This window comes from Onychostoma macrolepis, chromosome 19, assembly GCF_012432095.1.
Source record: "Onychostoma macrolepis isolate SWU-2019 chromosome 19, ASM1243209v1, whole genome shotgun sequence".
Lineage (NCBI taxonomy): Eukaryota > Metazoa > Chordata > Actinopteri > Cypriniformes > Cyprinidae > Onychostoma > Onychostoma macrolepis.
The window spans coordinates 16242351-16270253 of NC_081173.1; the positions used below are offsets into that span (position 1 = coordinate 16242351).

General features: G+C 38.1%; 1 protein-coding gene and 1 long non-coding RNA gene across 2 annotated transcripts; one reads left to right on the forward strand and one right to left on the reverse strand.

Annotated features, from left to right (window-relative positions):
- The first annotated feature begins 11054 nt into the window (after positions 1-11054).
- Positions 11055-24566, forward strand: col1a2 (collagen, type I, alpha 2). The gene is made up of 48 exons (XM_058753888.1): positions 11055-11115; positions 11329-11412; positions 11848-11904; positions 12222-12266; positions 12453-12506; positions 12603-12656; positions 12764-12817; positions 12921-12974; positions 13131-13184; positions 13525-13569; positions 13714-13812; positions 13909-13962; positions 14203-14301; positions 14393-14437; positions 14916-15014; positions 15614-15667; positions 15772-15879; positions 16104-16157; positions 16360-16458; positions 16630-16683; positions 16802-16900; positions 16983-17036; positions 17149-17202; positions 17306-17359; positions 17815-17868; positions 17983-18027; positions 18138-18236; positions 18316-18423; positions 18521-18574; positions 18668-18721; positions 20047-20100; positions 20266-20319; positions 20468-20575; positions 20769-20822; positions 20919-20972; positions 21098-21259; positions 21347-21454; positions 21546-21653; positions 21743-21796; positions 21968-22075; positions 22182-22235; positions 22341-22448; positions 22593-22646; positions 22741-22848; positions 23021-23267; positions 23370-23554; positions 23680-23922; positions 24150-24566. Exons 3-48 carry the CDS (start codon positions 11902-11904, stop codon positions 24294-24296), a joined length of 3813 nt encoding a protein of 1270 aa, XP_058609871.1. The 5' UTR covers positions 11055-11115; positions 11329-11412; positions 11848-11901; the 3' UTR covers positions 24297-24566.
- LOC131525894 (uncharacterized) lies at positions 14924-17109 on the reverse strand. Its single transcript, XR_009267307.1, has 6 exons — positions 16973-17109; positions 16309-16511; positions 16093-16203; positions 15758-15896; positions 15591-15665; positions 14924-15060 (listed from the first exon to the last, which is right to left on the reverse strand). It is a non-coding gene; the product is annotated as an uncharacterized LOC131525894 (long non-coding RNA).
- Positions 24567-27903: the final 3337 nt, after the last annotated feature.

Consider the following 27903-nt stretch of genomic DNA (forward strand, 5'->3'; position numbering starts at 1 on the left):
TCAGTCATATGTCATACTGCATTGACAGTAAACTCTGTCTAGCACCAAACCTTATGGCCATGTCATATCTTCATGACACCTTTTGATCCAGTAACACACTGTATAAATACTTTTACAAACATTATGCATTTTATGCGAGTTATGCAAGCTAGGTAATGTAAGTGTAATTTCTGACATGACAGTTATTGCCTCTATTACTGTAATTATTACAGCAACAAAGGTGATTTGAAACACGTATCTTGTATTGTTTGCTATTAAATTAACTGACTGTTAAAAGTATTAAACTGAAAGAAGATCATACTGTTGTGTTTCGGTGATTAAACCAAATGTTGTCATTACATATTACACTAATCTTGTGTTTGAAACAGTGATTATGTGGACTGAAAATATGTGCAACTGAATAAAAGCATTACATCATGTTTTGAAAGAATGACAAGCTGTGTTACAAGTGTGATCAGTTTGGATTTTTGTACTAAGAGTTTTGAAAAAGTACACCTTACTTGTGAAATTAGTACCAAAGCGAGCAACAAAAACTATAGCATTAGCTAGACATTTTGCTTCAACTGATGATATCATGTATTTTAGCACGGTTGACCAATATATTGACCAATAAGCATCCATGACTGGAACTACCCATTAATTAAATGAATGAATGAACGAATGAACGAACGAACGAACGTAAAAAAGATATAGTCAAATGATACAATATGGATTTCATTGTCCTTTTACAAATATAATAATATAATATAATATAATATAATATAATATAATATAATATAATATAATATAATATAATATAATATAATATAATACAATATAATATAATATATAAATGACTACATAGTTACTCCAAACTATGTAGTCAGTATAAGAGTTTTTTTTTTTTTTTTAAGTGGTGTAAATACATTTATAATATAAATATAATATAAACTAACAAAATATTTCTATTTCAAATAAATGCTGTTCTTTTTCACTTTATATTCATCAAAGAAAAATATGCATCACAGTTTCCACAAAAATATTAAGCATCACAACTGTTTCAACACTGATAATAATAATTTAAAAACAAACAAATTATTAATAATAAATAAGCACTAAATCAGCATGAGAAAATGATTTCTGAAGGATCATGAGACACTGAAGACTGAAGTTATGGGTGCTACAAACTTCAGCGTTACCATCACAGAAATAAATAACACATATAAAAATATATATAATAATATATAATAAAAAATACATGCTAAAATATATTAAAATAGAAATTGTAATAATATTTCACAGTAGTATTGTTTTTATTGTATTTATCCCATTAGATAATATATTTATAATAATATAGGATATTTTCTAATTTATAACTTACTATTATTCATGATCTGCTGAATGAAATGTCATTTTATTCCATTAGCGAGATGAACGCCTTTAAATGTAAAGTTGTCCAAATTAAGTCCTTAGCGATGCATATTACTAATCAAAAATTACGTATTTATATATTTATTGTAGGACATTTACAAAATATCTTCATGGAACATGATCTTTACTTAATATCCTAATGAGTTTTGGCCTAAAAGAAAAATTTATCATTTTTACCCATGTTGGCTATTGCTACAAATATACCCATGCTACTTATGACTGGTTTTGTGGTCCAGGGTCACATATATATTATGTATAGTATATATATATATATATATATATATATATATATATATATATATATACAGGTGCTGTTCATATAATTAGAATATCATCAAAAATTTGATTTATTTCACTAATTCCATTCAAAAAGTGAAACTTGTATATTATATTCATTCATTACACACAGACTGATATATTTCAAATGTTTATTTCTTTTAATTTTGATGATTAGAGCTTACAGCTCATGAAAGTCAAAAATCAGTATCTCAAAATATTAGAATATTTACATTTGAGTTTGAATAAATGACCATCCCTACAGTATAAATTCTGGGTATCTCTTGTTCTTTGAAACCACAATAATGGGGAAGACTGCTGACTTGGCAATGATCCAGAAGACGAAGGTCATTACTGAAAGGTGTGGCTGTTTACAGAGTGCTGTATCAAAGCATATTAAATGCAAAGTTGACTGGAAGGAAGAATTTGGGTAGGAAAAGGTGCACAAGCAACAGGGATGACCTCAAGCTTGAGAATACAGTCAAGCAAAGCCGATTCAAACACTTGTGAGAGCTTCACAAGGAGAGAACTGAAGCTGGAGTCAGTGCATCAAGAGTCACCACGCTCAGACGTCTTCAGGAAAAGGGCTACCAAGCCACTTCTGAACCAGAGACAACGTCAGAAGCATCTTAACTGGGCTGTGGAGAAAAAGAACTGGACTGTTGCTCAGTGGTCCAAAGTCCTCTTTTCAGATGAAAGTAAATTTTACATTTCATTTGGAAATCAAGGTCCCAGAGTCTGAAGGAAGAGTGGAGAGGCACAGAATCCATGTTGCTTGAAGTCCAGTGTGAAGTTTCCACAGTCTGTGATGATTTGGGCTGCCATGTCATCTGCTGGTGTTGGTCCACTGTGTTTTCTGATGTCCACAATCAACGCAGCCATCTACCAGGAAATTTTAGAGCACTTCATGCTTCCTTCTGTTGACAAGCTTTATGGAGATGCTGATTTCATTTTCCAGCAGGACTTGGCACCTGCCCACACTGCCAAAGGTACCAAAAGCTGGTTCAATGACCATAGTGTTACTGTGCTTGATTGGCCAGCAAACTCGCCTGACCTGAACCCCACAGAGAATCTATGGGGTATTGTCAAGAAGGAAGATGAGAGACACCAGACCCAACAATGCAGATGAGCTGAAGGCCACTATCAGAGCAACCTGGGCTCTCATAACACCTGAGCAGTGCCACAGACTGATCGACTCCATGCCACGCCGCATTGCTGCAGTAATTCAGGCAAAGGAGCCCCAACTAAGTATTGAGTGCTGTACATGCTCATACTTTTCAGTTGGCCAAGATTTCTAAAAATCCTTTCTTTGTATTGGTCTTAAGTAATATTCTAATATTTTGAGATACTGATTTTTGACTTTCATGAGCTGTAAGCTCTAATCATCAAAATTAAAAGAAATAAACATTTGAAATATATCAGTCTGTGTGTAATGAATGAATATAATATACAAGTTTCACTTTTGAATGGAATTAGTGAAATAAATCAACTTTTGATGATATTCTAATTATATGACCAGCACCTGTATATATATATATATATATATATATATATAAAACGAATGAATGAATTGAAATGAATGGATTATGTATGTATGTATGTATGTATGTATGTACTCTACACTACTCTGTGCCAGTATTACCTTGGAAGTTGTTTAAAGGCAGGTTGTTTGAATGCACGCTTGACTGAGGATGCCTCACTTGGGCGTGTCTCCCACCTTCAAGAATGGCAGATCTTTAGAAACTCTCCTCAGGGGAAGCGCTAGTTCAGTTTGAGTACGAGCATAATCTACCTCTGAAGCACATATCCCGTCTCTTTAAAAACTAAAAAAAAAATGTAAAACTGTACCTAAAATTTGGCATAAGTAGCTAACCATTGACAGGACTTTACTGCACTGAAAAAATGTAAATAACATGTTTCATATCAACCTAAATTTTTCAGTACAATAAGTACATATTTTTAAAAAAATCACAAAACAAACAAATTGCTCAAGTTGTCTCTTGCCCCCCTTCCTCTATAGTTTAGCTGTGAATCTACATTGTTTACACTTGGTTTTCACACTTGTGTCTGACTGCATTAGATACATGCTGTGACAGCCACACTGGTATGATAGTCTTGTACTGATCATGTTGCAGCTAGCTGGCAGGTGTACAGTGAATAAACTCTAACATGAGGCTTTTTGTGGTCCATGTACCTCCTCTGCTCTGCCTCTGGATGTGGAGAAATCTGAGACGCGGAAACTGGGTTGAGCACGCAGCCAATCACACGATGCCTGAGCTAAGCACATCTGGAATCCAACAAAATACAGCACTAGCAAACCATTCGCAGTCTGGAGACCTCAGTGGAAAAAGGAGAGTTCTGCAAAATGGCTGACAATAAAAGCTGAGCAACATCTGAAAAGCAACATCACAATAGGGATCTCAAATATTAATGTCATTAAAGCGGATGGTGCATGAACAAACAAAGTTAACCAAGCCTTTATCCTGTTTCAGAAACATTTACAATCTTAGAAGATGCTTTTATGAGTATGAATTATTGATATATATAATTTTACTGCAAAACAGGCATACGACTACGTGTACAGCACAATGCTAAGACCAAGCAGAGCTATGCAAAATAACCATAGAATTCAAATAAAGCATCCTTTGCATCTTTTTGTACAGGCTATTCTTGTTCAATGTGGAAAATTTAAAATTTTGCTGAACCATAAAATATTATTTCTTATAATGATTAGACTTAAAAAAAAAAAAATTTACTATTACGCTTTTTTTGTTTGTTTGTTTGGTTGGTTGGTAAATTATTATTGTATTTATATAAACAATAATAATTATTATGATGATTATTGCAACTATTGTTCTTATACTTACTTTAATTATTATTATTATTACCTTTCATAAAGCTCAAATTAACAACAGTTTCATTTATTTCTTAAATTAGGTGATTTTACTAGTTAGCAAGTTGACTGTAAAAAATTACTGTGTTTTAACGGTAAAAAACTGTTAAATGGTTAATGGTAAGTTCCTGTAAAATTTACAGGGAAAAACGTAAACTGACATTTCCAGAATTGTGTTGCATTTCAAATTTTGTTTGAATTTGATGTTTTTTCTTTGAAATAACTATGTTTTTTCTTAGTTTTTTCTTATCAGTTATGTTTATTAGGGTTGTATGTTACATCAAATGTTGTTAAATTAATGTTTATTGCATATTTCAGTTTAATGAGTCTCACTGTGATGGTGTTTAGTGTTTGTGTGAATGACACTGTGCACCTTCTGTATATGTTATTATTTAAAAGCTGCTTGTGATGGACTTTGGTTCATCATGTGACTTTCTCATCACCACCTGCATTTGGTGGTTATCAGTGTATTTCTAAGGTACAAAACAGATTTCAGTACTTTAATAGGTTGGTATATTAACATTATATCAGTTAATGAAATTACGGTATTTAACTGTAAATTTAAGTTAAAACCGTAAAACCTAAAATGTTGTTACCGTATTTTTTACAGTAGAATGCCATTTTTTTACAGTGTGGTAAAAGTTGGCCTGTGGTTTTACTTTCTATTTAGGTAAAAAGTAATTCAAGTAATAATACTTTTACAGTGAGAGTTTTTAGAACATTTTATACTTGAATCACTGTTATGAATAAGGTCAGTTATGTAGTAAGCAAATGTGTTTTTTTTCTAATTCATCCTCTGCTTCACTAATGCGGTACGTAAGCACTGTTCCCAACTCTTCATCTAGTCTCTCTTGCATCTGTTGAATTCCATGTTTGACTAAACATGCTGCAGTGCCTGACCATCTTTGAAACACATTTTCTCTCATACGCTCCTCCCCCTCAATGCTTTCCCCGCTTTAACTACAAGCTAGTTGCTTGGACATTCCAGCAATGACTAATATTTTTCTGGCGCAGAGAAGTGAAGCCCAATGGAAAAGAAATAGTGGAGCCGCCATTTTAAGAAAACTTGTTATTCAGCCTAATAAATATACTGTATGTATACAATACACCTTAATTGCCACAACCATTTCTGGGTTTCAAGTAGATGTCAAACGTATATGACTCTGTCTGTACAGACGTCATTAACACTAGTGACAATAATAGGTGTGTGTTACAGTCCTGCTGTGGAGTCTAATTAAGCACTCATAGTCTATGAACTTTCCCATCCTGTCCAATTAACCATTTAAACAGTGGGTGGGCTGTAACAGACCTCAGGAGTTTATTACACTGAAGAAAACAAACATGCGTGCACATCAATTATCATTACAGAGTTTCTATTTACACTAAGTGCAAATAGCTTCATTTTGTGCATATGCTCAAAACTGTGGCCCCTACAGGACACCTTTACTACAGGCTGATTTAGGGTTAGGTTTTAGGAAAAGGGACAAGTATGGTCCCAATATAGCATCTTTTTGCGATTTTAATAAATACAGCACGGGACTACAATACACTGAGGTTCAAATAATATGCTACTCTATACACTAAATAGCATTTAACATTATTTAAACTCATGCTATTTGCATTGTAACATCTGCTCATTCATTATAAAGTGTCAAGTGAGTTTATGTGCATGTGTGAGCCTCAGTTTCCATGTATTCATCAACATAACAGTGCCACTTGCAGTTTACTGACAACAGAACATTACTGTAAACTGCACAGAAATATCCTGCAGCCAACAACAACTGATGCTTTTAATCAGTGTGGGATCCCTGTTTAGCTGTGGAACTGTAGCCTACTGCCAGTTTCAAAAAAGAAACACCATTATTAATGATTAAAAGCTTGAAAGCATATGCATTTTACTCTCTTTTTTAAATATATATATATATATATATATATATATATTTTTTTTTTTTTTTTTATACAGTGATCCTATTGGTAGTAATTTTAGATTGGAAGAAAATTTAGATTGAATTAGATTGAAACACACACACTTAGACACAGTAAATGTGTGTTTTGGTGAACATGCCATAGGTTTTGTGTGCTTTCAAGCTCCACATTCTGCAGAGGACTAAGTGGTGGATTCTGGCTGCAGACATGTCTGGTCCTGTGGCCAGAGCTGCACTGAGGAAGGCAGGATCTGAAATTAGATCTTCTAGACTGGCCTTGGTCTTCTGTCTAAAAGTGAGCCGAAGTAAAGGTCTACAGCAAAATTGTCTCTCAAAGGAGTTACAACAAAGAAAAAAGCCTGAGGCTAGCCAGTTGGTCTTTAATGTATGGGTAAATGATAAATAAGAATGATTAAAAAAAGAGAAATCCTTACTTTAAAAAAATCTATTCTACCAAACATATGAGACAAAACATATTAGACTTTTCATAAAAATGACAAAAATGTGCTATTTTAAAGTCATTTTTAAGTCATGAGGGTCTAAAAGGGTGGTCGCTGTTTTTCTTGTCACATGACAACAAAATGGCTTCCTGCATGTCAGTTATGCCACACTGACTTTTTCACACTGATTTGCAAGAGAAATGTTTATTTTATTATTTTAACAAATTGCTCCACAGCTTATTTTCTTATTAAATAATAACTCGACAATAAATCAATCCCAAATGTCAAACAATGTAACATTTTTTACTTTTTCTTTGTCTTTTTTTTTATTTAACAATTTCAGTCTTTTTTTATTTATTTATTATTGTCCTGTTATTATTGTTTTTAACTTTCTTACTTTTTTTAAATGTCTGAACAGTGACATGACCCAGACTTAGGCTATATTAGCCCGCAAAACGATCATGACTTAGAAACATTCATCACTGAAGAATAGTCATTTTTGTCTGAATTGCATGAATGTGATTCTAAATAAGCTAACAGATCCAGGGGGAAAGATCGTCACGTCATTGACCCATATAGCCTAACAGTAGCCTACACTGTATGGTTCAGTAGAGCTTTACTTTAGACAAAGTCCAAATTAATGGCAGAGCTATGGCAGTCTGCATAGTGCACACACATAAAACGAAAAAATGTGAGGATTTCAGTGTGGTATCTGTATGGCAAAGCAGATCAATTTAATGCGTTATGAGTTCCTTTCGAACAATTGCGCGTATTGGTGACCTGATCATACAGTGATGCGCGTTTTTACATTTCAAATCGATATGCCGAATGGCGTGATACCGGGTTGAGTATTCTTCAGTTAGATATATCTCCCGTGAATCCGGGGTCAGAAGCGCATTGTGAAGATGCGTCAAATGCGCAAAACGTGCCATAGGTGTCCGCTGGACGCGCTCGGACCCATCCGTTCCACATAAGCTATAAGCGCCATTGAAAAGCCTGAGAAAACGGTAAGTTTTTCTCTTATAAAGCTCGACCATGTCCACGTCCTCAAAAGAATGGATCTAATTAAAACGTTGTACTCGTCATCATTGTCAGAGCATTGCCAAAGTCTGAGAGAGAGGCAGGGATGAGGGCAGTGCTAGGATGAGAGTCATATAGAGTCTCTCTCTCCCATTGGTTTGGGGGCTCACTCTGGACACGCAGTCAAGGGAACCTCCTGCCATATAAATAGGGCTGGTTGGTCTTTATTATTCTAGCATCACGGCAGCAGGTTCCTGCTAAGTTTGGAGTTTATACCACAACTGTATGCCTGCTTGAAGTGGTTAAACCAGGGCACTGCAGCACAAGGAGTCTGCATGTCGGATTAGACATGCTCAGCTTTGTGGATACCCGGATTCTGTTGCTGCTTGCAGTGACTTCGTACCTAGCATCATGTCAATGTAAGTTTGAAATATGCTTTTTTGTCTAACCAAGGATCTTAAGGCTTTTTCTTTCTTCTACTGGATTTGCTGCGCTTGCTTGGTTGAACCTTGCTGGGAAATTACCTCAAGGAAAGCTAGAACTACATCTGAAGAATTGAGGCGTTTCCTTTTGGCTTGCCACTGTAAAATCCAGCGGATCTTTTTAATGGATTCTTCGTGGTCTTGGATATTTTCATCTGTTGCGATTGAGAAACGGAAACACAAGGCATAGTTATTAAAAACTATTAGCAAAAAAGTACAAAAACATAGACAAATTAGGGACAGCTGGTTAAATGTCTTTATTTTTAAAGTCTAGGTTAGGGCGCTGTACCTCATCATTGTCCCAGACTCCAGGAGTGTTTTTTTAATTATGGGGGTCTGTAAAATCTGCCCCCTGCTGGCTAAAGTCTGTAACATAATTTTTAAGCAACATCCTATAAAATTGTTAATAATCTGATTTAAATTATGTGTTTTCAGTATTAAATAATAAAAGCGTTACTACCTATATGTTAAACAAAAACTTCACATTTAGGCCTATCGTAAGCCAATCATAAATTTGATGGCATGCCTCTAAAACATAAATGCATTTTAGAAAAAAACTGATTTGATAAAACAGATTTTCCTTAAATTTTTTAGCTGATTTTAGAAAACAGAAAATTGGCATTTAATGTGGCATTAGGTCATCACCCAGTAGTCAAATACGCCACCTGGTGGAGAATAAGTGACATGACACGTAGCTGCTCCTACTGGATGAAAACTATTTAGTTGGATTTGGAGTCATACCTGGCATGGCAACCGGAAGGCCTAAACATGTAAACAATTACTCATAACCTCTACTGATAACAAATGCCTGTGACTCACTTGCTATAATAAATCAATAAATAAATTCACCCTAGGACAGTACTATATTATATAAACTATGCGACAGAATATAGTTAAAATTATAGCCTATATAATCAAAAGATTGCATATCATCCACCTGTAAGAAATTATATTTTGAGAAAAAAACATTACTATGATTTTCACACTTTAATTAGACTCAATAAAGTAATTCAAACATATAAAAAGCTGTTTAGTAAATGTAGTAAATTAAGTACATAAATAAGTATATTAATTAGGATTTCGAGATAATACTTTTAGCAAATGCACTATACTACAGTTTTGTACATTGTCCATTCTTACAGATGCTCAATCATAAAATCAAATTTAACCCCAAGTTATTAATCTAGGCACACTTTATTGTTTTTCAGCAAGACATGGATGTAATTGAACAAAATTCAATCCAGGCCTACTAAAATCTGCTCTTCTTATTTTGGCAACAATGCAAAAAAAATTAAATGTGCATAATTTTTCTTTTTAACACACAAATTTTTGCATGAGGGGACTGTATTTCGCATAAACGTTTATTTTTTTTTCTGTTCAACATCTTCTGAAATGCTTAGACTGAGTGAATATTAGCCTAGAATAATAAATAGTAGACTTTTATAATTGTTTTTTTTTTTAACTGTTACCGTATTTCAACATATGGAGTGCATAACTAATCGATCACCTCTGTCTGTCTCTCTCTCCTTCTCTCTCTTTCTGTTTTCTTCCTCCACCCCCATCTTCATCATACAGCGGTCAGTACACTCGCATGAAGTTATTTCAATTGTATTAGTAGAGATATTTACCTTATCTGATCCCAAATCTCCAAATGGATGATGATATTCGGTGAGAAGATCCTTTGGTCAATCTCAAATATACCAGAGCATTTCGGACTATCAGAATTTCTGGGGGTTTTCCTTCTTGCCTGTGACGGGAAGGAGGAAAGCACCATTGGCTAGAGCAAATGTCAGTGAAACTAGAGATCACCCTATCCTGCCTACCAGAAACTTGGGCACAATGGATCTTTTTAGATGGCCTGCTGAAGAGGTGGACTCAAAGTAACAAAATCAACATGCTGCAGAAATTCCTCCAGCCTGGTGGATTTTGCCCAGCAGTTCCCCCAAGTGGACATGCATAACATAGATTATTAAAATTGGCATAAATATTGAAAGTTATTTGGGATTGAATCAAATTGCTCTCCTGAATATCACATAACAGTATTGATCACTAACAACAGAAGGTGCTTAAAGGAACGTAATGAGAAACATCAAATTTCAGTCAGTGGGACAGGTTCAATGTCCTGTCCGGGTGAAGTAAACTAGGCCTCTGAGCTCCTTAAAGCACCTTGGTTGAATCATGACTGGTGCATTGCTACCTTCATTAATATCTAATTAAGTTGCATGCATGACGTTAGTGGTAGTTAGTGATACATACTGCACTGTGCATGTTATAATTGTTTTGCGAGATTAATTTGCATGTTTGTAGTTTTAAGAATACAAGAAATGATTTTGATATGAGCTATTGCACATCAAATGACATGAGAATCTTAGAAAGGTGGAATAAATAAATCCTGTATTTATTTATTCACTTTTCTATGTGCAATTATATGAAGATAAGCATTGGTTCTAATGTTCATGTTCATCACTGTAGCATAGCATATGTAAATGTGACTTGAATATTTTTTGTTGTTGTTGTTGTTTTGCTATAACCCTGAGCATGCATATAAAAAAGCAAGTGGTCTTCATATGAAGGAGTATTAATATACTGTTGGACTTTAAAACAGTTGTCTGGTTATACTTTTCTGTAAATAGAGCCCCAGGGGACCAAAAGGACCCAGAGGTGAGAGGGTAAGTTTATCCAGTAATTTTTCAGTATTATAGTCATATTTAATATAGGCCAAAGAAATTATTATAAGGTGTTTAACTTAACCATCTGTATATTTTTGGTATCAGTTTCACTAGATTAGCATGGTGGCTAGTTTACATCAACACAACAGATTTTTAAAACAATAGAACAATCACAACTTGCTTAATTTTGTTATTTGTTCTTGTTCTCCATAGGGTCCTAAAGGACCAGATGGAAACCCCGGCAGACCTGGACTTCCTGGGCCTCCCGGCCCCCCTGGCCCCCCTGGTCTTGGTGGAGTAAGTTTCCATTTTGAACAAAAAACTTTTCCAGAGACCAAAACCTGTATATTGCATAGCAATTGTATGATTAAAACTTGCGGGTAGTAATATTTGAGTCTCATGATCCTCCCATTACCCCTTGACCCAGTCATATTTAACATTTGACCTTTAACCTTTGCCCTGAACCTTGGCCTCAAAATGGCTTCCAAAAGTGTGAGCTGTATTTATTTTCAATACAAGCCTAGAAACAGTGTCATAATTTTAGTATGAAAGAATGAACATTTAGAGAATGTTTTGTGTCAATAAAATGCTAAAATAACTAAAGCTTTCTATGATATTGGAATATAAAGTTAATATTAAAATACTGTATTACTGAAATAAAATAAATAATAATTATTATTGCTCAGTGTTTTATTTATGTATGCTAAATATTTTGCTTAATTTCTTCTGTAGAACTTTGCTGCTCAATATGATGGCGCTAAAGGACCTGACCCTGGCCCTGGACCTATGGTGAGCTCATGTGATTTAATATCAGCTTCTTTTCTGTTCAGTTTCATTTCAGTTGATGTGAATCCTCTGTGCTATTAAATATATTAATATCACATTTATATTAAGAGTATATTAAAAACTAGAACAGTTTGCTACTCATGTATGATGACATCCAAAACTGAGGATTTTTCTTGCCAAAATGTGTTCCTATTAATGTTGTAATGTCATGCAAATGAAATACTGGACCTTTTATTTTATTTAATCATGATATGTAAACTACTGCTGATCATATTGAGTCCTCAGACCACTCATTTTTACTTTCACTTGAACTTTTTCAGGGTTTGATGGGACCTAGAGGCCCATCTGGACCTCCCGGTGCCCCTGTGAGTATTTGTTTAACAAACTGATTGAATTATTGATACCTTTTCAATAAAATTAAATAAAAATGTTTAGAATTAGTGATGTAGATGAAGTTCTTATTTTGATAATCATTTAATTAAGTATTATTCTGGGTGTTTATGGCTCTAAAACTAAATGTAACATTTCTTCCTTTTTCTGTGACTATATAGGGACCTCAAGGATTCCAAGGACATGCTGGTGAGCCTGGAGAGCCCGGACAAGCTGTAAGTACTCTTGGTCAACACAGTTTTTTTTTCACACAGTTTGGAAATGACTTTTCAACTTTAATGTTGATTTCTCTCTCTATCATCTCATTACAGGGAGCTGTTGGTGCTCGTGGACCTCCTGGACCTCCTGGCAAAAATGGTGAAGATGTGAGTGCTATAATACCATTTACTAAAACTGAGCTTCTAATTCGACCATGCATTGCCCCATTTATACACGCTGTGTCTTGACATCCTCTTTTATATTCTTCTCAAAGGGTAACAATGGCAGACCTGGAAAACCTGGAGACAGAGGAGTCCCTGGAATACAGGTAAGGGCATCAAAATGCACTTTTTTGTTTAAATCAAGGATGTTTGTATCTACCTCAGTCATTTTTCTTACAAGGAACATCATCTTTGCTCTTTCTTCTACAGGGTGCCCGTGGTTTCCCCGGAACTCCTGGACTTCCTGGCATGAAGGGACACAGAGTAAGTGCTTAGTATTGAGGACCCATGAGAAGACATTGTTAGCTTTTAGCTATTAATTCCAAAAAACAACATTTCTCATAGAAGATGAGACTTAACATGTTGTTTCAATTGCTTACATCTCCTAAGTAACCATGATCTTAATTTCTTGTTCCTCAGGGTTACACCGGTCTTGATGGACGCAAAGGAGAGCCTGGTGCCGCTGGTCTTAAGGTAGCAATCAAAGATTTACATCCTAAAACATCTCAGACTATAAAGAAATGCACCTGCCACTTTAAAAATACATAAAACAATACTGTTTAGTGGAATGAAAGTGCAATTCAAAAGACCAACTGCACTTGCTGATGCTTTACATAAATATACTGACTTGTGAAGCTGCATTATGTGTATTAAGGTGCTATACAAATAAAATACATTATTATTACTATTAGTACTGATATTATTACTCATAAAGTACAGCACACTTACCACATTTTATAATGCATAAAATGAATCAAGTCAAATATGTCTTGTCATATTTTAAAGGCTTATTATGTTTGTCTTTTTTCAACAGGGTGAGAATGGTGCTGCTGGATCAAATGGAACCCCTGGACAGAGAGTAAGTGAAACTTTAAAATTTATGAAAATCTTCAGTGTACTGTATATCCCAATTCTGCCTCCAGCACAAATGACTTTATCAGCTTAAATACATACCTACTTCAACTCTTTATATTAAGTACATATTTCATTCCTCGTTGCACAGGGTGGTCGTGGTCTTCCTGGTGAGAGAGGTCGTGTTGGTCCTTCTGGCCCAGCTGGTGCTCGCGGAGCTGATGGCAACACTGGTCCTGCTGGCCCTGCTGTGAGTGGACTAGCTGCCCTTTGACCTCTCTGTCTCCTTAAAAGTGCCTTATGGCATAGTCCTAATGTAGACGTAATACATTTTCTCTCCCCTTAGGGTCCTTTGGGAGCAGCTGGTCCTCCTGGTTTCCCTGGTGCCCCTGGACCTAAGGTATGAGTGACAGCTGGTGAAATCAAAACTGAATAAATTCGACTAAATTTGACACCTGCCTGGCACCTCTGCATAAAACAATGTGCCAGAAGATTAATAGGCATGCTAGCCAATTCTGCCAGTTCGTATCATTTGATTAGATTTCATGCTCTACATATACAATACCTTTCGTTAATTCATCATAGCAACCTTCTCTCTTTTGCCATCTAGACAATTTACAGTGTCTGTAATATTTGACAGGGAGAAATTGGACCCGCTGGTGCCACTGGCCCATCTGGACCTCAGGGACAAAGAGGAGAGCCAGGCCCGAATGGTGCTGTTGGCCCAGTTGGACCCCCTGTAAGTGCATTTTAAATATTTGCAGATAAATTCATCTGATTTTCTTGAAGAAAAAAATAATAATAATATGTCTCTCTTTGTACTTTTACAGGGTAACCCTGGTGCTAATGGTATCAACGGTGCTAAGGGAGCAGCTGTGAGTTTCCATTTTATTCATACAAAATAATTGAACTAAATTTGTTGTGTGCAAAGAAATGTGCTAATCATTTTAAAGTACAATTGCATTGGAATTGTAGGAAATAATTGCCTAGTAGTTGTGAAACAAATCATGTCAGAATTATTTTTGCTGTATTTTTAATACTTTTATATATATATTCATTTTTGATAAATGAAAATTAAATTAAATACATTTAAATACATTTATTCTTTTTATTTTTTACATTTTTTCATTTATTTTTCATTTTTAAACAGCAATTACTATACATTGCAATCACAAATCACAATCAACTAGCTGAAGTGTCAAAATTAATTTGAGTTACTCTACCATCTTAACTGACTCACTGAAAGCTGTATGCTTTCTTAAAGTAACACTCCTATAAATTCAATATTTGTGTGAAAGTGTATGTTCTTCTTAGTTTTTTTTTTTTCAAATGTATTTTTGGTGTATTCCACAGGGCCTCCCTGGAGTTGCTGGTGCCCCTGGTTTCCCTGGCCCTAGAGGAGGCCCTGGCCCCCAAGGACCTTCTGGAGCCTCTGGTCCTAGAGGTCTTGCTGTGAGTACCATCTGATTAGCCTTAGCTGCCATTTTTGGGTTTTTGGCTGAAAGAAAAAAAATTGTTTTATAGAAACCGTTACTTAAACAGATTCATTATCAGAAAGGTTGACATCAGAAAACCAGCTTAGAATGAAGTAATCCAGGTTTAATTAGATGTCATTTAAACTCTGGCCAGAAAAGAGGTCACGTTTTCAGTTGAAGAGACAATGCCATTGCACAACAGTCATGATATGGAAGTATTTTTCAGTCAACTTATTATTACATATATCAATACTAACATAATTACGTAAGTTTTAGTTCTATACAGTCGTTTTAGTTAAACAATATCTTAAAAAATAGTTTGAGCCTAGATTTTAATCAGAAGTAACACCAGCTGAGGGAGAAACTTTATGTATTTTACAGAAAAAAGGAAGCATGTTATTCTATCAAGTTATTTTATTACGTTATTGCAAAGCAAAACATAATTTGATATTTTCTGTTTTATTTTTCATTTCGGTGCATGACTCTATTTATGTGCATATTCTTTTTTTATTCATACATTTTTAATAGGGAATTTCAGATAAAATGGTCTAACCTTTGAACTGTTTCGATGCTCAGGGTGACCCTGGACCCGTTGGAGTGAAAGGAGATGCTGGTGTCAAGGGTGAGCCTGTGAGTATACACACTGACAATCATCTCAACAATTTATAAAGCATATAGTCAGTGCTATGGCTGAATGTCCTTGTTCACTTCCTTCTTTACCTTTTCCTGTACAGGGTAGTGTTGGTCCTCAGGGACTCCCTGGTCCTTCTGGTGAAGAGGGCAAGAGAGGCTCAACTGGTGAGCAGGGAGCTACTGGACCCGCTGGACTGCGTGGACCTAGAGTAAGTTTGGGCCAAGGCTTTAAAAGAAAAAGTACAAGACGTACAGAACAACAGTACAAAATATTGAAAAAAGTAAAAATCCAGTGGACTATGTCAGAGGTCTTCCTGTAAGAATAATGCTAAACATTTATAAAGCGTGATACAATGGTTCATTTTTCTGCATTATGGTTATGTTTTGTTATTATTTATTTTTGCTAATCTATGTATACTGACGTTTCTTGCAGGGAGCTGCTGGTACTCGTGGTCTGCCTGGTCTGGCTGGCAGATCGGGCCCAATGGTAAGATTCAAGTGATATAAAAAGATCTGTTCTGTATTGAAAGGAGCTATGGAGTGCATATAGAATGTGGTTTAGCTGTTTTGAATAAATAAAAAATATGTATACATATACAATTTATAATAGTTTTTCTGCCAAATCCATGCAATTATACATTGTTCTGATGCTTTATTTAAGACACTGATCTATGAATCTTGTATCTTAGGGCATGCCTGGTGCCCGTGGTGCTACTGGTGCCCCTGGAGCCCGTGGACCTCCTGGAGATGCCGGTCGTGCTGGTGAGCCTGGTCTTGTTGGAGCTAGAGTGAGTATCAGCCTCTTACTACTTTATATCTGTCCAGTCCATTATGACAAAATCTGTAAATCAAGAAGCAAGAAACATGTGAAATTTCTCCTATTTTACAAGTATGCATTGAGATCAATTACTCTTGACATGTGACCATATGAACAAGACCATCACTTTACATCTTTTCAGGGTCTCCCTGGTAGCCCTGGCAGTTCTGGACCCCCTGGAAAGGAAGGGCCTGCTGTGAGTACACAGCTTTTATATTCATACTATACACATAGTTTGAGGTACCCAGAAAAATATTACTAATCCATGAGCATCTTTGTGCACACTCATCACCACTTTATATGCTGTTCTCTAGGGTGCCTCTGGTCAAGATGGCCGCACCGGCCCCCCTGGCCCAACTGGACCCAGAGGCCAGCCCGGTAATATTGGATTCCCCGGTCCTAAGGGACCCTCTGTAAGTACTGACTGTATTTTATGCATTTCATCTTTATTTAGATATTCAAAATATAATGATGTGTCAATGAACCTTGTTGCAGGGCGAGTCTGGCAAGCCTGGTGAGAAGGGACCTGCTGGCCCCACTGGACTGAGAGTAAGTATTTCAGAGAGAGAAATATCCGTTATAAACATTCTTCAGTATCCAGTCTCAAGGAGTGAGTTATTAGTTATTGTGCTGCTCTGATTCCGTTCCTATTTTCACTTAGGGTCTTCCTGGTCCTGATGGTAACAACGGCCCTGCTGGTCCTGTCGGACTTGCTGTAAGTAGACCATCTGAAATTTTCTGAAAAGACTGTCTATGTGGATTAGTACATGACCTTTCACTGTTTCTTAGTGGTAATGTATTTTTGTCTTCTCATTTAGGGTGCCCCAGGTGAGAAGGGAGAGCAGGGACCCTCTGGTGCTCCTGGTTTCCAGGTCAGTGTCATACTTTTACAAGCCTTCTTTCAAGATTATAGTCTTCATTTAAGCTTGAAGTGTGAAGTTAAATATAAGAAGTGTTTCCCAACCGTCTTGGAAGCCCATATGTAGGGCTCAAGTACCAAATGCGGAGTTTCCTTTATTCAATATAGTGAGTGAAAATGGGCTAATGGGCTAAATAGTTTCCTTTATTCAATACAGTGAGTGAAAATGGGCTAATCAAGTAGCTCAAGCTTATTTGTCTTTTACAAGCTTTAACAGTTGTGAAGAAATCCAGACAAAATAGCAAAATCGCAAGGTTTCCAAGTTCTCCCTAGGTGTATCCATGGTTGGGAATCACTGTCATAGGCAAATAGAATAAGATCAATTTGTACTAGTCTTGTATGAATTCTTCCTGTTTCTGTAGTGTTTGAATCTTAAAAAACTTGTGTCTCCTGCTCAACCTTTAACAGGGTCTTCCTGGCCCCGCTGGACCTGTTGGTGAGGCCGGCAAGCCCGGAGATAGAGTAAGTTTTCATGGCTTAGATGTTATGCAGCTTATGCAGTTTTTGGTTCACTTGTATAATACTAGATGCATAATGTCATGCAGATCATTACATTTATTTCTTATCTCTCAACAGGGTATCCCTGGAGATCAAGGTGTATCTGGACCTGCTGGTGTGAAGGTGACTTACCTTTCTCTGATTTCTTGTTCTGTGTTTATTCTCATATGAGTATGTGCATGAGAAGAAATTAGCCTATCTTAAGGTTCTTCTGTCCTTTTATGACTGTTTAGGGTGAGCGTGGTAACCCTGGACCCGCTGGTGCTGCTGGCGCTCAGGGACCCATTGGTGCTCGTGGACCTGCTGGTACTCCTGGCCCTGATGGAAACAAGGTATGTACACAGGCCACCACACATGTCATCTAGACAGATCATTTTTATGAGTGTAACTGACAAAATCTGTATTCTTCAGGGAGAGCCTGGTGCAGTTGGAGCTGCTGGTGCCCCTGGACACCAGGGAGCTGCTGGTATGCCCGGTGAGCGTGGTGCCGCTGGAACTCCTGGACCTAAAGGAGAGAAGGTACATTTTGAAGCAATGCTCATGACACTCTATAGTGCATATGTTGTCAAATCTGTGTGTCTCTTACAGCTGACTAAAACATTTCTCTTATACACAGGGTGAGCAAGGATACAGAGGACTGGAGGGCAATGTTGGAAGAGATGGTGCCCGTGTAAGAATACCAAGTACCTTTATCTCATTTCATACAAAATTACACAAATGTTTTGTAGCCGTGATTTTATGGTACTTCTTCCTCAATTTACAGGGTGCTCCTGGACCCAGTGGACCCCCTGGACCCGCTGGTGCTAATGGTGACAAGGTAAAGAGCATTCTCTCAACTGCTATGTCAGATCAATGCAAAGAATTGTTGCTATCAATCTAAATCATTGAAATATTTACACCAGTCCAAAGGGATTTTCTTTTTATTCCTTATGAATCTTGCGCGATGAATCACACATTATAATCATAATGTCAAAAGTGACATCATAAAAATGAAGAGGATTTAAAATGATCACAAGATCACACTGGCATTCATTTAATGGCACACCACTAACAGAATGTATTAAGATTCTTACCTTCCCAAGGGGCGAATAATTTGCTTCCTTGGTCCATTGCTTGAAGAGGAAACCCTGCTGACAACTGTCAGAATCACTGCTGCTCTCTGCTGGAAAATTCAAACAATATTCCATTATTCAAAAACGTTAGGGTTAAAGCCATGACATGATTTGACTCATTTTCAGTGTTTTTATTTTTTATTTATTTACTTATTTTATCATCTGCAGTAAATATTTATAAACAACAATCAAACATTGCTACATTAATTTAAATTTGGTTCAGATCATAGTTTTAAACCTTCAGTAACAAATCTGTTTTTAGATGACAGCATGGAACAGGAAAAAACATTGCACATTTTAATTTCTAAAAAAAATTAACTATTCTGTTCTACAAATCTTTCACATTAGGAAACAAAAACTTTTTCTAAGACAATTTAATTCAACATATGCTATAAGTGAGTTTTATTTACCCTTGAAAATGATGAAATCATTATCTTCTAATCTAAATCATTAAATTGCTCTATATAAAGCACTGCCCATGTTCAAGTCTCAAATGTGGTGACTTTGAACAGTGAAAGCAACTGAAATGCTAATGCGCTGATTTAAAACTGGAAGTTAGTGCTGACAAATGATTAATCGCGATTAATTGCATCCAAAATAAAAGTTTTTGTTTACATAATATATATGTGTGTACTTTGTATATTTGTCAGTTACACTCAGCACTACTGGAAATCCAATGGTCTTCAAATTTTTATAACAAAATATATTAAATGTGAAATACTAATTTGTTCAGCATGCTAAGGTAAGATGTTTAAGGAATGTCATACAAGGAAAGGTGTTTAAATGGGCCACATTTAACTTATGTGAACGACCTCACAAAAATTAGAGTGGGGGACTATGGCTTGCAGAGTGAATGTATCCAAACTGTTCTGAGGGATCTCCAAAATGATTACAGGTGCTTCCTTGAGACTTTTTGCAACCAAAAAGAAAGTCATAACCTACAAATAATTAACTTGGAAGACTGGCAAAAGTACTATCAGATAACTGTAAAGACCATTCTGATCAAACCAAACTCTGTGTTCTCTTCCAGGGTGAAACTGGCTCTTTCGGCCCTGCCGGACCTTCTGGTGCTCGTGGTGCTCCTGTGAGTATTATGATCAGTTCTTCACTACACACTGATAGAATAATTATTTCATTATTTAATGATTTATGATTGTCCGATATTAAGGAACTAAAACAAGAACTGTGCATAAACTATAATTCACTTCAGAATCAAGCATTCATGCTCAAATCTTAACATGTGTTTTAGGGTGAACGTGGTGAGTCTGGCCCTGCTGGACCTTCTGGATTTGCTGGACCCCCTGTAAGTCCATGTGAATTCTCCTGAAGTCTGCTACAAAAGAGCACTTCTTTGTGATTCATGCATTCAATTTTAGACCTCAAAGCAGCTGTTTTAAAAACTCTGAACACACATGCACTAAAAACTGACAGGGACACAATGTGTCTTGTAGGGTTCTGATGGCCAGACTGGACCAAGAGGCGAGAAAGGACCTGCTGGTGGAAAGGGTGATGTTGGACCCCCCGGCCCTGCTGGTCCTGCTGGCAATACTGGACCCCTCGTAAGTTTGAGACTACATTTAATAAAAACTCATAGATTGTTGAAGAAACATATCTTAGTGAGAATTTACTTCTGAAAAGTAGGCTATTGTAGTTTTGACATTCACCTCATGTCTCAGTCAAGGATACACTGGATAACACATCCAATGTATCTTTATGATTTTGAACTTTTTTCAATTTCTTGTGCATCTTTAGGGTCCTGCTGGTCCTGTTGGCCCACCTGGTGCCCGTGGTGACTCCGGTCCCCCTGTAAGTATGCTTTTATGGATTTATATATTCATTTATTTGCTTGTTTAGTTGTGCGACATTTCCTACGTGACCCATGAATTTCTGGCTCTATCCTAGGGTCTGACTGGTTTCCCTGGTGCTGCTGGCAGAGTTGGACCACCTGGCCCTGCTGTGAGTAATATTAGATAACTTTTAATGGAGTTGTCCAGACCTAATGCTTCATGCTAGTCCTTGCTTCATTTCAGGATATATCTTTATAGTCTCATATATCATCTGATTTTCTTTCCACCCATTAGGGTATTGTTGGACCTGCTGGTCCCACTGGTGCTCCTGGAAAGGATGGCCCACGTGGTGCTCGTGGTGATGTTGGCCCTGCTGGTCCCCCAGGAGAGAATGGACTGATTGGACCACCTGGTCTGTCTGGCGAGAAGGGATCTCCTGGAGAGGCTGGCACACCTGTAAGTACAAGCTGAACACATTAATTGCAAAGTATCACATAGTATATATTACATCTCATGATAAACTTTTTTCTTTTTAAAAATCAGGGAGCACCTGGACCTGCTGGGCCTCAGGGTCAGCTGGGATCTCAGGGATTCAATGGTCTTCCTGGCTCCAGAGGCGACCGTGGTCTTCCTGGTGGCCCCGGTTCTGTTGTAAGTGCACTGACCCCCTGATTGTGTCCAAACTGGTCAAAATTAACTTGCTACAGGGTAAATCTTAATCTGTTCTTTGTGTGTTCTTTAGGGTGAGTCTGGAAGAGTTGGCCCTGCTGGTGCCCCTGGTCCCCGTGGTCCCCTTGGCAACATTGGCATGCCCGGTATGACTGGTCCTCAGGGTGAGGCTGGACGTGAGGTGAGTATCAATTGTACTTCATTTTAAGACATACAATTTGTAGGGGTTTTTCATACAATATTCATGTACGCCACTGTGTTGTTTTGTAGGGAAGCCCTGGTAATGATGGACCTCCTGGCCGTCCTGGTGCTGCTGGCCTTAAGGTATACAGCTCTGATATGACTTCTGACTACGCATTTCTTCATATCTGACCATCACTAACTTTATCCTAAGACTGTAGTCTTGAAATAAATCCTAAGGTTTCAATTACCAGACCAGATTGTGTTACATATAAATGAAAAAAAGTAACTGAACTGGACTATTTCAACTACTAGGGAGACCGTGGTGAGCCTGGTTCCTCTGGACCCTCTGGATCTGTCGGTGCTCCTGGACCCAATGGACCATCAGGCGCTGCTGGCAGACCCGGAAACCGTGGTGAATCTGTACGTGTCACTGAACTAAGCCACAGCATTTACTAAATTATGCATAGGAATTAAAGAGACTACCACACATGTAATCAATCCATTCTCTCATTTACACCCCCTTTAGGGACCTTCTGGATCTGCTGGCCCTGCTGGACCTGCTGGAGCAAGAGGTGCACCTGTAAGTGTGTCAGACATCATCCTTCTTAAAGGCATTTTAATTGAAGGACCCAGTCAATGGCTTCTATGGATATTTCTTTCTTTCATTGTTTCCTTTGATTAACAGGGCCCCTCTGGACCTCGTGGTGAGAAAGGTGTTGCTGGAGACAAAGGAGAAAGGGGCATGAAGGGACTTCGTGGACATCCTGGTCTGCAGGGAATGCCTGGACCCAACGTAAGTGGCACAACTTTAATAATAAGCTTCAATGTCTTTTTCCTGTGAAAACAGTTTGAACAGTTTGTTTAGTTCTCATACAGATTAGTAAAATGATTCAGCATAAAAGATTGCAGAACAAGAACAAATGACACTGTCTTACAGGGTCCTTCTGGTGACAGCGGCCCTGCTGGTGTGGCTGGTCCTGCTGGTCCAAGAGTAAGTAACTTTCTCATTTTTAAGACTTGGCACACAGGATTTTGTAATAAAAGTGTGGAAATGTTCATAATGGTTGTCTGCATTTTGTCTTTAGGGCCCAGCTGGTCCTAATGGCCCCCCTGGTAAGGACGGTTCAAATGGCATGCCTGGTGCTATTGGACCCCCTGGACACCGTGGTCCTCCTGGACATGTTGGACCTGCTGTAAGTAAACAAACATTTGAGAATTACTCTTGACACAGATGGAAAGAAAACAGAAAATATATATTGTAAAATATATTATAGAAAATACAGTATCTTACCTTGAGATGAAATGTAGAGAAGACACCCCAGTTGAACACGACGTGTGGTTAATCTATAATGTGTTTAACTCTAGGGTCCTCCTGGAACTCCTGGTCTTCCCGGACCCCCTGGTGCAGCTGGTGGTGGATATGACACATCTGGAGGATATGATGAGTACAGAGCTGACCAGGCCTCTCTCAGGGCTAAGGATTATGAGGTGGATGCCACCATCAAGTCCTTGAACACTCAGATTGAGAATCTGCTTTCCCCTGAGGGCTCAAAGAAGAACCCTGCCCGTACTTGCCGTGACATCAGGCTCAGCCACCCTGAATGGAGCAGCGGTAAGTGAATCTTTCTTCTTCCAGTAGAGCTAAGCCATCTTCCAATAGTTCTTACTTCCTATGACCTTTCCTAATGATCTGTATTGTTTTCTTCCCCTGTAGGTTTCTACTGGATCGACCCCAACCAGGGCTGCACCATGGATGCCATCAAGGCCTACTGCGACTTCTCTACTGGCCAGACCTGCATCCACCCCCACCCAGAGAGCATTGCACGCAAAAACTGGTACAGAAGCTCCCAGGAGAAGAAACACATTTGGTTCGGCGAGACCATCAATGGTGGTACTGAGGTAAGTTGAAGAATTTCACAAAAGTTGGAGATGTCAGAGAGGACAAAATTAATTACTGTACTGACTGTTCAAGATTTATCAAGAGAAAGCAGTCTGAAGGTTGTCTTCTTCCATTCCCTTTTCAGTTCGGTTACAATGATGAGACCCTGAGCCCACAGTCCATGGCTACTCAACTGGCCTTCATGCGTTTGCTGGCCAATCAGGCAGTCCAGAATATCACCTACCACTGCAAGAACAGCATCGCTTACATGGATGCCGAGAATGGAAACCTGAAGAAGGCTGTGTTGCTGCAGGGCTCCAATGATGTGGAGCTCAGGGCGGAGGGTAACAGCCGCTTCACTTTCAGCGTCCTAGAGGATGGCTGCAGTGTAAGTTCTCTTTTTGCACTTTGATTAAAAGTTAGCATAATATGTTAGCATAATATGTTATCATAAAAGAGGTTAAGCGTTTACAACAACAGGTAAACGATAGTGTTCAACATGCATATGTGATAGACTGTCACAATTACATGACCTTGGCATGTTTATGACAGATTGATGTTTGTCAAAAAAGAAGTCACTTAACATGTTCTATCTTTTATTGCGTCTCCCTGCAGAGACACACTGGCCAGTGGAGCAAGACAGTCATTGAATACAGAACAAATAAACCATCTCGCCTTCCCATCCTCGACATTGCACCTTTGGACATTGGTGGCGCAGATCAAGAGTTTGGTTTGGACATTGGCCCAGTCTGTTTCAAATAAATAGACTCATGATAAATTAAACGAGAGAAAGAAAGAAAAAAGAAAAATCTCTGCCCTTCTGTCTGTGTTTTTTATACTGAATGCTGATTTTTTTCTGCAAATCCACTTGCTTAAGCTGGGCTCTATCGGAGAGGACCAATGGACTGAACGGAGCATTGCGCAATGCAAATTAATACAGCAGCCCAAAGAGACACGGGATAACACCATGTTATGGGACATGTCATCATTTTGTAAAAATAAAAGAAGTGTAATAAAAACAATGAAAGTATACATCACTTTGTGGTCTTTGTATATCTTCCAAAGAGGAAGTTTAAAACCACAATTTCCGTAAGGTTTAAACTACCTCATGTGTAAAGGAAAATATTAATCAACATCCTAGTTGTCACTAGTTGGTACTAAGGCTTCAAGTTCTGTCCTGTTTCAAAGGTGCTCCAATACTTGAAGCAGTGATATTATATGGTGCTATACATGCAGCTGTGGAGGAAACCACTGTTACTGTATTACTTTGTATTGTCTCTGAGGAATATTGCACAGGTCCCCCTGATAACCCCAATTTTAAGCAGGTGGAATATTCCTAAACCTGATGTTTGTCTGGGTTTTCCTTTTGTTTTGTTTGTTTTTGTTTTCTCAGTTTTGTTCAGATTTCTTTTTTTTTGTTTTTTTTTTGTTCAGGCATTACATTCTTTTACGCCCCCAGTGTTAATACTGACAGCACAGTTCGTCCATTTTAAAGGGTTGCAGATGCCTCTCTCTCAAAACAAACCACAAAGTTTATTGTACCTATTTTGTATATGTGAGATGTTTAAATAAATTGTGAAAAGTTCTGAAAATAAAGCATGTCCAATGTTCCGAAACACATTATTCCATGAGTTAAGTGCTTTAATGTTGGGAAAAAGATGTCTGACTTAAGTGGCCATTTTGAATGTCTGCCTGATTTTTAATTAGTAAATTCACAAGCAAACAATTTCAATGTGTTTATTTTCCAAACATGAAATGGGTTTTCTATTTTACGCAAGGAATGGGTGTTTTGTTTCTTTGCAAATAATACTTTGAGTCTATTGCCAAATAGAGTTCGTTTTCCTCTGTTTATAGTTATGACATGCTTTTCAGATGGCAAAATCTTTCTCACTTTTGAATCAAATAAAAAGGCAGTCACTGCAACTTGGCATGTTTGTATTTGTAGAGAATCCAAACATGTATATTTTTACACTGAACCGATAGCATTAAAAGCTACACATTGTGTGTCCAATCTTTTTTTATGTTTAACCAACATTCCCACTACTAACCAGGCAGCATAATTTATCACAGGGATCCACATTTAATACGGGTCCCTTTACTATTAACTAAAATTGATTTCTTTTTAAATATCCCTCTATAAAATATTTGGTGGTTAGTTTTTTGTTTGACACAGAAAAGTAAAAAAGTTGCCAGGTTTTGACTATTTAATATATTGGTAGAACCTGGTGAGGTTCAAGAGCGCAAAAATTAAGACGTAGCTACTGTACATTTTTGTGAACGCACCCACTTCTGACCCAGAAATTAGCTCTGTGCCAACCAATCCCAGACTCCCCTACCAAAGAGCTGTGCTGTGTCCAAAATCGCCTCTATACCACTACAAAGTGCACTATTTGAGGGGACATTATCAAGTGCACTTATCCAATCCCATAATGCACCTCAGTAATCTCCCACACTTGAGGTCTTGGCCATTTGAGAGTGTTGCTGCGTCCCAATGTGCCTACTTATACTACGCCCTTAAAGTATGTACTCTTTTGGTGAAGAAAAAGTACACACTTTTGAGTGTGTAGTAGAAGAATAGGCAAGCTTTGGGACATACTATCAGGTCACACAACTGCGTCTTTAATGGACCGCTCTGTCGCAATGGATTGTGGGCAATTTTAGCCATTAGAGTGTGCACAGATCCACACTTCAAAAATCGACCTGAAATAGTAGACCATCTGGGGACTTTTGGCATACTCTTTTCAACATACAATGCTTTGGGACACGCTTCCTGTAATCTCACATACTATTTAAGATGGATAGTATGAACATTGGGACTCAGGGCGTGAGCACACGACAGGAAGTGCATGTGCAAGACTGTCCCAGGTCTAGTAATTGGCAAAGCTCAGTGCCCTTAATGCTCACTAAATCCACACTATCTGATAGCACTTCAGAGCAGCATTTGTGCCTTCTATCATTATACCTATCATTTTCACTATACTCAAAATTGCAACATGTCCAGGAAAACATTCCAGTGAAAGTTTAATTAGATATTAAATGCAATTTGGTAGAAAAACGTAAAATGTTGCACATTTTATTGGTACAGAGATTATTTTTTATTTTGTAAAATCTTTGCAGCTTCTTTGTGTTGTCTGTTACAGTACATAGGGACCACTGAACAGACATTTATGAGTTTTAAAATGCAAAGTATTGAAAATAAAAAAGCTCTATAAAAACTTCATTTGCATATTTACAACACTATAAGCATGTCCCACTAAGTAATAAAAGTTCTACATACAATTGGGCCAAATACAGGAATACATAATATAAGTACATTACATTACATTTACATTTAGTCATTTAGCAGACTTTTATCCAAAGCGACTTACAAATGATGACAATATTAGCAATCAAAACCAACAAAAGATCAATAATATACGAGTGCTATGACAATCTCAGTTAGCCCAACGCAGTACACATAGCAAGGTTTATATGTAGGCTATATACTATACATACTGTGACGAGTTCTCATCAGCGTTGCCCTGGAGACGAAGGCGGAACACCTGCACCGCCTCATCAGGGCTGGGCCGGTCGCACCTGAAGCTCGTCAGTCCCCAACCATATAAGCCGGACGCGGCTGGGTGAGAGGCAGACTACGGACTTCGTTCCGACTGAGGCTTAACATGTGCACTTTCCTCTCTTTGCAGAAGCCAGCGATTGACCGACCGACCCAGCCCTGAAAAAGGAGCCACAGAACTGTCACCGCACGGCACGAATCACGCACCGAGAGCACCGCACCGCAGCCTCCAGCCACCTTGCACCGATTGCACTACACTTATATTGAATACCCTCCGGGGTATTTATTTTGAGCTCTCCTTGTCGCGTGATTCTTCCACCCCGTCACAGTGGTGGAGAATGCGGGCATGAACGGAAGATTTCACCGGCAAGTGAACTCCACCCTCTAATCAGCATTTTTTTTTTCCTTTTGTCTTGTGCACTTTAGGATGGTTGGTACTCCTCCCCTAGGATGAAAGAACTGCTCCGGCAATTGACCGACGTCAGCCTGCGCCAGCAGCAGATTGTTGAACATCTGGCCACGCGCCAAGGCCAGGCTGATCAGGAAATCGCCGCCATTCGCACGGCCGCCCGCCAGCGCGTTCCGTTACCCGACCTGCGCGCGCAGGCCGCCCAGCTCTTGCCGAAGATGACCGCGCACGATGACGTCGAGTCATATATACAAATGTTTGAGACTACGGCCATCACGGAGCGATGGGATCCCGATGATTGGGCCCGGGCGCTGGCCCCCCTCCTCACGGGCGAAGCTCAACGTGCCTTCTTCAGCCTGCCAGCGGAAGTGGCGGAGAATTATGAGGAGGTGAAGAAGGAGATT